The 10,940-nt window shown below is 36.8% G+C and overlaps 1 protein-coding gene across 1 annotated transcript in view; it reads right to left on the bottom strand.

The window, feature by feature from the left end:
* The window catches only part of ntrk2a (neurotrophic tyrosine kinase, receptor, type 2a), a 90,930-nt gene that overhangs the window by 77,743 nt on the left and 2,247 nt on the right, over window positions 1-10,940 (bottom strand). Inside the window, exons 3-5 of the mRNA XM_037680069.1 lie at window positions 7,831-7,902; window positions 7,380-7,448; window positions 4,913-5,061 (exon numbers count right to left, since the gene is read on the bottom strand). Of these exons, the coding sequence (XP_037535997.1) occupies window positions 4,913-5,061; window positions 7,380-7,448; window positions 7,831-7,902 (290 nt within the window). The remainder of the gene's footprint in view (window positions 1-4,912; window positions 5,062-7,379; window positions 7,449-7,830; window positions 7,903-10,940) is intronic.

Here is a 10,940-nt window from a genome sequence, read left to right as displayed (position 1 = left end):
ATGGATGGATGGATGGATGGATGGATGGATGGATGGATGGATGGATGGATGGATGGATGGATGGATGGATGGATGGATGGATGGATGGATGGATGGATGGATGGATGGATGGATGGATGGATGGATGGATGGATGGATGGATGGATGGATGGATGGATGGATGGATGGATGGATGGATGGATGGATGGATGGAAAACAAAACATCTATTCTGAAGCTGAAGAAGTTTTGCTTCCCATGGCTTTATCAATTCAAAGGCTGGAGTGTGAAGTTCCAAGCTTTCTAAAACTGCATGAGAGGCCTGGTTGTGTACTTGTTTTCACATGCAGATTAGACTGGAACAACTCGCCTCGTACTACGGAGGCTCATTAGGCTCACGAGACAGATGTTGTGGTCACGTCATGTGCATGAAGGTGTGAATTAGAATGGAATGACCATGACTTGGATGACTGAGAATCTTCACCAGCATTTTGTCTTATTTTCATTCCAGTTTCTACAGCAGATCTTCATGTTATTGTTTGTGTCTCTTTGTGTGCATGCGGACCATGTTTATCCATTTGAAATCTTAACTTTTACTAAACTACTTTCCCCAGTAAGGTGATTTAGTCGACTGTTTTGACCAGTCTTCTTGTGCTTCTTGTTTTAGCACCTAATCAAAGTGTCTGAATTCCTCCTGTTAAAATAAACTTCACCCATAAATGAGAGAAAAATGGCCTTGAAAGGAAGTCAAAAGACCCAAATGATGGTAGGATACCACTAAAAGCCATGTTAAAGTTTTAATTGTTGTCATTAACAACCTCATAAAACATTATGGTTACAAGGAAGGAATCCGTACCTGCCGTTTATGCACCGTTTCTCTCGACTCCTGCATTACTGTAATTTTCTTGTACACATTTTGTGATTCCCTGTTGTTTAACCTACAGTTTAATGGTCTCAGCCTTGAATAAATGAGTGTCTGGGGTTTCTGTTAATAGAAAATTCACAGATTTGAACAGCATCTCCTGCCCACAAACACTAACATGAGCCATCTGGTCTTGTGGGCTGATCTCTGCACTGCCATTTAAGGCTTGTGCCTACAAGCTGCATCTTTGTTTGAAGATTGAAAAAGGGGGCTGATGGAGGGTCGAAGTCATTCCAACCAATCAGAAGAAGTGACCGAGAAACAAACACTAGAGAAGACGGATAAAGACGGATTACACCTGTGTTGTGATGAAGTCCAGTAGTGGTATTTCCACAGCACACAACACTGGGTAAAAACTTATATTTGAATGAGATTTGTGTTTGTAAAAATGATAACTTCTTAATGAACTCACTAGAAGACAAGGCACTTGAGATATTTTGTAACCTAAAGCAATAGTTCAAATCTGTTAAAGTGAGGTCCTGAGGAAAGTGAAGAATTATTGTAGTTCTTTTGGGAGAGCCAGAGCCACTACCACCATAATAACATTTGATAAACAGATAGGAATGTTTGGAGATACTAGTCGTTACCTTCTCAATATGATCATGATTCAGTTTTATTTCTTTAAAATAAGGTTGTTTCTTCAACAGGTCAAATATTGGTTCTTCAAACCCTTTTCACAGAGCAGCATTTCAAGACAAACCTTTCTCTTTAAGGAAGAAACGCAGGAGTAAATCGTGTAGAAATGAAGTGTTTGAAGTTTTACGGGTCTCTTTTATTGTTCCTGTCAGTGTTCAACTTTAACACCTGCAGCTGTTTGAACTCCAACTTGTTTTCTGTGACAGTATTTATATCCTGCACTAAACTCAGCGCAGCGCTCGGTGTAGTTTTGTATTGGTCAGTGAAGTAGGAGCAGCCTTTTGAAGGTGGAGCTTCTCCAGTATGCGGTCTAACAGACAGAGATCAGTGTCAGCTCAGCCCCGGGGCTTCGATGGGCATTTCCTCTCCTTTGTGCCTCTCTCACAATGTCACTCAGAGATTTTCAGGCTCACGGACACAAGAACACACATGAATGAGACAGACAGATGGAAAATGAGAAATACAGACGAGGCATGACAAGCAGCAGTTTGGCCAGACTGGGAGGTTTTTGGTGGATTACAGTCAGCCCTGGGGCATCATTTGGCACCCTGTCCCCACCATGTTCTCCTGCTCATATGTCACTCTTCCCGGGGTCCCCAGCCCATCTCTCTAGGGGTCCTGCTGTGACTGTGCTAAAGCTAAAAATAACCACTGGTAATGGATGGGAGGCAGAGGGGACAGATCAATAGGAGTTATCAATGACATTGTTAGCTTCCTGTAAAGTAAACGAACGTATTGTTTGTGTGCTGAGTGCTTTCATTGCCCCGAGTTATTTCTGTACAGTTTGTGCTGTCAGCAGCAGATCTGGTACAGATTTGATGTTTTTGTTCATCATTGTTTCATGCAGACTAGATTTTTGTTTAAGACGCATAACAGTGTGGCTGCTGAGTCCATGTTCACACAGTTGTTGTTCTGTTTTTGTTTGTTTTTTGCTATTTTTCTGTATTTTCTGCAATTTTTAAGATTCATTGAGACTAACATGTATAAATAAAGGTTGAATGAATGAACGTACATGTTTGCAATCTAACAACTTCTGCTCAACTTTATACGTCAGATATTTAGCTCATTTGAGAGATGGATGCTGTGACTTTTAGTTTTTGTCAATTTTGTCTTTATTTTTTTTATTTTTCTAAATATTTAACTACTTACAAATATTTTCACATTTAGAAATATAGTGAGATATCTTTTGTTTCTTTTTGAATTGTACTTCAGCATACTTGCTTTATTCTAATGTTTTTATGCTAATTGTATCTATCACTCGGCTACCTTTAGCTTTTAGCTAGACTTTATATACTTTTAGCTAAGCTTTTGATACTTGTTGCTTTTAAATTTTGATACAATTAACTAGTCATTTGCTACTTTTAGAAAATATTCTGCTCATTTTAGCTAGTTGTCTGAAACGTTTAGCTGGCTTTTTGCTACTACTACTTTTTACTTTTTTTTACTTCTTTTAGCTTTAGGTTATTTGACTGCTACTGGTGCTACAGATAACTGCCACCGCTATTTGTGATTGAAATTAACCACAAATTTTCATGTAACTAACCTTGAAATGCAAAATTGTCAGTAATATCAATAAATGACTTAACTTTTTTTCTGATTGGAGTTGTTTGTAAATGGCAACGATCCATTTTGATTTGTGACTAGCCTTTAGCTTGTCAGAACTAAACTTTTCCTCCACGCTGAGACTGCTCAAAGAGTTATCTGCAACAAGATATTTATCGTTCATACTTTTCTACAAAAAGCCATTCCCAAACATCTGAGCTCCTGCTTTAACTGCAAATTATAGAACATGGTCCTTTTGTTGTGCCTAAATCAAATTTCGGCAACAAAATATAAATTGACATGTTTCTGGCCCAAAAGCACACAGTCTGTTAAACACCACCAAATCCAGAGAAGAGAAACGCCGACTTTCAGAGATGGGTCAAGCTGTAATTTGACCCTATTTATGAACAGAAATGAGTCTAAAATAGAAGATTCATGAAAAATTAATGTTGCATATCTATATAAAAAGAATAAAGTATCCATTAACTGCTGACATTTTTACATTAAAGCTTGATAAATATTCCTATATGTAGGTGATAAAAGCCATGAGGTCAGAAGTCTCCCCTGGACTGTCAGAGAGCTTGAGGGTAAGCTTGATAATAATATATACAGTAAATCCACCCACTGCTGTGATTTTCTAAGTATTTTCTTGTTCAAGTGATTTGCTTAACTTGAACCTATTCGCATGATTAAGCGTGTATAAAAAGCATTTCATGGCTCATGTATTGTGTTTCTGCAGAACTGATACCAATCTTTCTCAAAGTCTTAGCTGGATGAAGAAACATGATGCAGGGCATTTCCATTTCCATGATGATTCAGAGACAAAGGAAATGAACCTGCTGCGTGACCAGCAGGTCACCAGGACGTAATCCAGATGGTCTTTTTAACTCATAATTTTAATCATCCTTGGGATTCATTAAAGTCATTCATGCATTGAATTTCACGTATTACAACAGAGTTTACTATTATACTGCCTTTACTGTGTTTTGTACAGTGTGTTCCCTTTACCAAATATCAGAGATTGCTGTGCACACACATGTATCTGTGCTGAAGAGTTAGTTTTTCCTCTTCCTGACATCTTATCTATGCCTTACATTTAAAAAACTCCCTTTATATATATATATATATATATATATATATATATATATATGTATGTATGTATGTACGTGTGTGTGTCTGTGTGGGGTGCTTTTACAATGCCAGTTTTTAAACCTTCGCTATAAAAGCAAAGCTCTCTGTGTGCCTGAAGGCGTTTTCATTTGTTTGCTTTTTATATGTTAGACATTGCCGTTTTCTCGTTGTAAAGACAACTCCGACTCCACATGCTGAGCACAGTTGTGTGTCACTGGAATAAAGCGTGTACAGCCACTGCAAACACGTACCAGCAGATATGTTCCACTGATTGCTGCAGTGGCTTTTGTCGCTGCATGAATTGTATTATATTGTGCAGTAATTCTCTTAGGTGTTAACAGCAGACATCCATTCTCTACTTCCACATTCCCCCACACCCCCTGGGAGCGGACAAAACACTTAGAACGTTTGTTTTACGGTTGCAAGTCTCAGGTTGCCTACAAGTCCTGCATTTAAGGATTAACACATTTGTGCTAACACATACTGTATTTTAACAAGGTCTAAAACGGGCAAAAAAAATAATAAAGTAAGAACAGAACAATTTGTTTAAGAAAGGCAGTAGGGTAGCTCCTTTATTTTTTACAGATGCTTCAACGTTTCACGCTCTGAACATCCTGAGAGCATCCTGAGAATGGTTTTTCCAGTTGCTCTGTCTGTGTGTGGGGGTGAGGGTGGGGGGATTGCACGTGTGTGTGTGTTCTCACCACAGTTAGGCAGTTTCAGTTTGGACAGCATCTTGCGTGCTCCTCCATCCTCAACACAGCGCAGCTCCTGTGCGTCTGCTTCCTCTCCTAACAACAGCTTGATCCACATGTTTTCACAGGAGCAGTGCAGAGGGTTCCCTGACAAGATCCTGGACACACACACACACATACACACACATGCACATGCACACACACACAGAACACGCTCAGTCAGGAACTATAAGAATATAAATTGGATTGTAGGTTGCTACTTTCAGACCCCTGGCTTACAAAAGCTAAACAACCATTTCTTGTAAAGTTAAAAGTACTATAAGGTCTGAAAGCTAACGAAGAAAAAAATTAACCAAAATTTTAAATATTTTTTGTGTAAAAGCTGGAAAGTAAGATGGGTATACAAAATTGTAACAATTCTACCTTACATTTTTAGTCAATGACTTTTAATTCTTTGGTCATTCAATGTAAACAAGCACCAAAAAGAAAAGTCATCATCAGAAACATCAAACATCAAAAGTCAAACATCAGAAATCAATTATGCCTCCATAAAGTTATCAATGAACAAATTCATTGTTTAAAAGTGTTTTTAAACTGGCTGATTCATGCTCTGTGATCCAGGTAGAAAATCCAACAAAGTTAAATCCTGTCCTCTGGATGGTTTCTGGAGGTTTCAGGAGGGATTTGAGCTATGACCGCCTCAAACGACTCGGCGATGGAGAGGGCGGACTCTAGAAAACATCTTATCACCATCAAACTGGTTGACCCACTATGTGAAGGTGTTAGAAACCATCTTATCACCATCAAACTGGTTGACCCACTATGTGACGGTGTTATTTAAAAGACTGAGTTTGTTGTGGCTCCTCGGGCTGATGAAGTCTTTTGGATGAAAGATGAAACGGTTCAACAAAAAGAAACCGTCCAGAGGACCTGACTTAGCTTTGTAGTATTTAAACTGGTTTAAGACAATTATTTTACAATATTTTGCCACAGTTGTGCTTTTCTCTTATATAAATTATATATGATTTGATAGTTTACTCACAGATTTCTTATTACAATAATTATAACGAATATACAATGGGATGATATAAAGGAGGTATTTAGGTGGTGCTCGAGGGCTCGTTTTGTTCGGAGCCAGGTTTACTCTTGTTACCCAATGAGTTACTGAGCTCTCTGAGCTGTATCTGAGATACTTTGTCTCCAGAGTAAAAACACTTCTACAACACCGTCTGCTGTCATGGACCATGACAAATGTCTCTTTGGACAAAAAGTCAAAGTACAGATCTGTTATTTTAGTTAGATTATCATATTTTTATGTCTATAAGGCACACTTAAATCCTTTAATTTTCTCAAAAATCAACAGTGAGCCTTATGTATTAATTCTAGTTGTGCTTATTGACCTTGAACCGATTTTATGTGGTACACAGCACTCAAAAATCTGTCAAAATGTTTTAGTTTCAATTAATGTGCCTTATAGTACAAAAAATATGGTACTGTGAGCCCAAATTATTTTAGTTCACTACAAAAGAAAAATGTTGCAAAGCACTTCTGAATAAAGTAGTAATTTTAGAAACATTTTGACCATTGTTTGGTTTGTAAACGCAATATGGATTAAACACTAAAAGACCAAGGGGAAAAAATGCACTAATTTACTACTGTTGGAATTAAACAGTTACATAAATATGAGGCAGACAACTCTGAAAAGATTAAAATGTCCAACCAAAACTTGATAAGCGTGATGTAGAGCAAATGTAACAGCAATCTCTCAATTTAAAACCAATCCTTGTGTTTCTGTTGCTCCTAATTTGTGAGAGTTGCACCTATTTTGGAATGACACAAAAAAATTGCTCTGAAGTTTTGTATATTTCTCGTTCCCGAGCACACAGCATGCTTCTATTTGCTTACCTTACATTGCAGGTTATTACTTTAAGAAATAACACTCTAGTTTTAGTTTTCTGTTGGGATCAGCAGATTTTCTTGTTATTTGTAAAGGACCAGACGTGATGTTGAATAGTATTCTCTATGCAGACAGATAATTCCTGCATCAATCCTCTGATCTGACTCGAAAAATCCAACTAAAGCATTTCTCCAAGTATAAAACCACGCCTTTGAGCCACTGTAAGATGCACTTAAATGTTCTCTTGAAATATAAATTAATTTTCAACACAATTTTAGCATTTCAGTATCTTGAATTGGCAATGTTGCTGCTTTCCAGCTGTTGAAAACGGCTGGTTGTGAGGCATGTGTTTATGGACAGATGTGAGCGTCACATATTTGAGCTGCCTTGGTTTAAAACTTTGCTTCCTGAATCTAAATGTTTTTCCTGAAAGACATTATAACGTTGAACAGATAGTAAAACTTTAATCATAAAGGTGGCTTTAAAGCTGTTCCAGGCCTCTGTTTATCTACACTGAATGAATGAGACTTAAAGCCAGTTGACATTAAAAAGCGATTGAAAAGGTTTGTGTCAACTCACAGATATGAGATGTTGAGGTGTTTGAATATCCTCCAGGACAGCGATGACAGGTTGTTATCTTTCAAATTCCTGAAGATGAAATTGAGCAGCAGAGAATAACAATTTGATTCTGTCACATCAACAGTATGGGGCCAACAACACATTTCTATTTGCACCTGCAGCATATTCTTAAAACGTCACTAAGATGATTTACTTTGAAGCACAGTTAGTATCAAACTTTAACAAAGTGCAAAGATCTGATGACTTTTTTTTTTCCATCGTTTCTAAATTATTATTAAATAACAAAATAGACTACACATTGTTAATATCAGCAGCAGACCTGCAATAATTGAATTAAATCAACACACTTTTATGCATTTTTGTGACAAACAAGTCTGTTTGAACTGGACTTAAGCAAATTTTAGTTTGACATTGATTTAAAAAAATTACAAAAGACAACAAATCTACTTACAGATATTGCAGCTTGAGGTTGCTCTGAAAGGCCAGCTTTGAAACATACGTTAGCCGGCTGCTGGTCACCGTTCTGACAGAAAACAGAATCATCAGAGTCTTTATGAGCATCACACTTTAAACAAGAACTTATTATCAGCATCAAATTACTGTACTGGCATCAAATTACTGTGAAGTATGTGAAAAGTTTATTAAAAACATGATTCCTTTTAAAAATATGTTCCAGCCAGTGGTGTAGTCTACATTTTGTAGTGGGTGTACTGTGCTTAGAAACCAAAGTACACTGGTTAGTACAATGTAATCATCAATATATTTTGATTTTTAAACATATTGAACATTTACAAATTTCTTTGATGCTTATAGTTGAATAAATGAACAAGAAACTTTGTATAATAGTTGGCTTTGTGTTAAAAACATGTTATAGAATTTATAAAACAGGATCAAAGCAGAACATGTTCAAGTATTAAGTAGTAAATACAGAAATATTAATTGTTCAATAAATAGTTGAAACAACTCAGAATGTCTATAAAATGTTCCAAATGCGTTTGTTTTCTTGCTCCTTAAGTTTCATTAGTCTTCTTGTTTCTGTTACAGAGCGGTGCTTTCTTAACCAGGTTGTTACAAAACGATGAACAGGAGGCCCATTTACACTGATCATCAAGAGATGATTTACATTTGACAACAACAGAGAAGACTTTTAATTGGATGGATGTTTTTAAAATGTTGTCCTCACAATCTTAGAGTTTAACAAACCCATATAAGTTTTTATTAGCTGAAGCCACAGCCTGGTTAATTTTTTTTTTTTTTTACTCCTATCCAAATATTTTTGACATTATTACAATTAAAGTGATAATTCTGATACTTTGAAGCTGAAATCTGTGGAAAGAACCAAACAACTATTATACTGGATAAGCAAATGTAATAACATTCAGACAGATTGTTATGGGCGTGTTGTTTAACATATCAATGGCACATACCTAATGATATGGCATGTATCAATGGGCACTTTTAAGTGGGTATACTGAAATTCTCAAGCGTTTCTAGTGGGTATATTTCATATACCCGCATGTCACGTAGACTACACCACTGGTTCCAGCACAGATCAAACTATCTTTTGTCATATTTACATCTTAATGCCAATAAATTACCACTTTATTAGGCTAAATGAAGCTTTTCACAACAAGTATAAAAGTGTGTAATGTATGTTATTAGGACAATGTTCAGACTAAATATCACAGTTAAAGTGAGCAAATAAAAACCAACATACTTGAACACTTTGTTTAAGAAAACACTTGGCATGCTTTTTTTTATTTTAGGAATCCAAAGTATTTAATGCCCTTGTAAAGTTTTTGATTCTTAGTGCCATTTAATCCGGATGTTAATCTCCTGATCAGTCAGAATTAAGCTCAATGTTGTCACAAGGTTAAACTAAAAGCTTCAACAGAGTGTGTGAAGTAAATGGTAAATGGACTGTAATTATATAGCACCTTTCTATCTACCAGTCTTGGTCTTGAGACTGGTCTCAAGACCACTTTTTGATGGTCTTGGTCTTGTCTCGGACTCGACCGCATTTGGTCTCGGTCTTGTCTCGGTCTTGGACATTGAGGACTCAGAGTTTTTATTTAAAGACCAGTCAAGACCATAACTGTGGAAATATCACAAAACTACCAGAATATTGTCCAGTTTATTTGTCAACATCTTTGTTTTATTTGGACGCAAAATGTACTGATTCAAATCCAAGCGATAACGTGACTCATCGCTAAATACATGTTTTTGTTACAGCTGTCATGCCCGCCCCCTTTCACTCGAACGTGGTTCTGTACCAACAGAACAATACAGAACGTAACGTCACAACCAGGGGTGAAAGTAAGCCGGTACAGTCCAGTACTGTGTACCACTAAAAGATTCTGCACTGGTACTCTGTACCTGGAAGAGAGGGGAGCGGCTGTGTGCTGTAAAGCCTCATTCAGAACCAGTCACGGCTGCAATTTGGGTCAGAATAGATTCTCTAACAATAACCCGTCTAAAACATGATTTAATCAGTTAATACTTTTTTTTTTTCTTTTTCTCATTCCAAATTGTTTCTGAACTGTTCGTGTTCTGCTGGAGCTCGTTTCTCTACTGCGGTGAAGTTAGTTTTACATTAGACGTTGGATATTCGAGCTCGTGGATTCAGCGGTGTGTTACTCTCATTCGATCCGAAGCAGGCAGTCTGATTTCAGTCAACTGAAGCTCAGTCTGCCCCTCGTCCGAGACGTAAAGGTTCGCTTAGGGACCGTCAACAAATTATCGAACCAAAAACTCATCGGAAACAAAAATTTATATGTTTTACATCATTTGACCCACTGACACAAAACTAAACTAATCTAACAGACCTGACATACAAGACACCATCATTTATTTCTCATTTTAAAGCATTTTCTAATTAGTTATTGAGCGAAAACTATGATTTTTGGAACAAATAAATTATGTAAAATTAGAAAATGCTTTAAAATGGGAAATAAATGAGGGTGCCTCATCTGTCAGGTCTAGTAGAGTATTTTAACATAAGTTTTGTGTCAGTGGGTCACATGACATGAAAATTATTGTGCAAAAAACACTGAATGTCTAATTTCTTTATGTAGCTTTGAAAATTTATAAAAGCTGATACATTCATTCAAACGCAAACTTAAACTTGCCGTATGTAACTTTTGTAAAAAATGTTTTTTATAAAAGTTACATATGTTTTTTACGTATTTGTTAAAGCTGTCACTATGTCGTGACAGTAAAACAGAGCATGTGTGAGCTCCAAGACTTGAGGTCTTGGTCTCGACTTGGTCTCAGACCCAAAAAGTCTTGGTCTTGGTACAGTACACTCTGATTTTGGTCTTTATTTGGTCTTGGGTTAGGTGGTCTTGACTACAACACTGCCACTCAGCCACAGCTGCACAAGTACTATGGTATATCAGAGAACGAAGGTTCCCATTTGACCTTCGGATGATTTAAAATTCTGCTGCAATTAGTCCCTTAAAAAGCATGCGATTGGCAAAAATTAGCCTTAAAAAACATCTTCAAAGCTTCTTTTTGTACACAAAAGTCCTTGTTGTAGAAGAAACTGAGAAATAAAATTAG

This window comes from Nematolebias whitei, chromosome 8 (genome assembly GCF_014905685.2).
Source record: "Nematolebias whitei isolate Nwh7 chromosome 8, NemWhi1, whole genome shotgun sequence".
Classification (NCBI taxonomy): Eukaryota; Metazoa; Chordata; class Actinopteri; order Cyprinodontiformes; family Rivulidae; genus Nematolebias; species Nematolebias whitei.
This window is presented reverse-complemented; position numbering and strand designations above follow the sequence as displayed.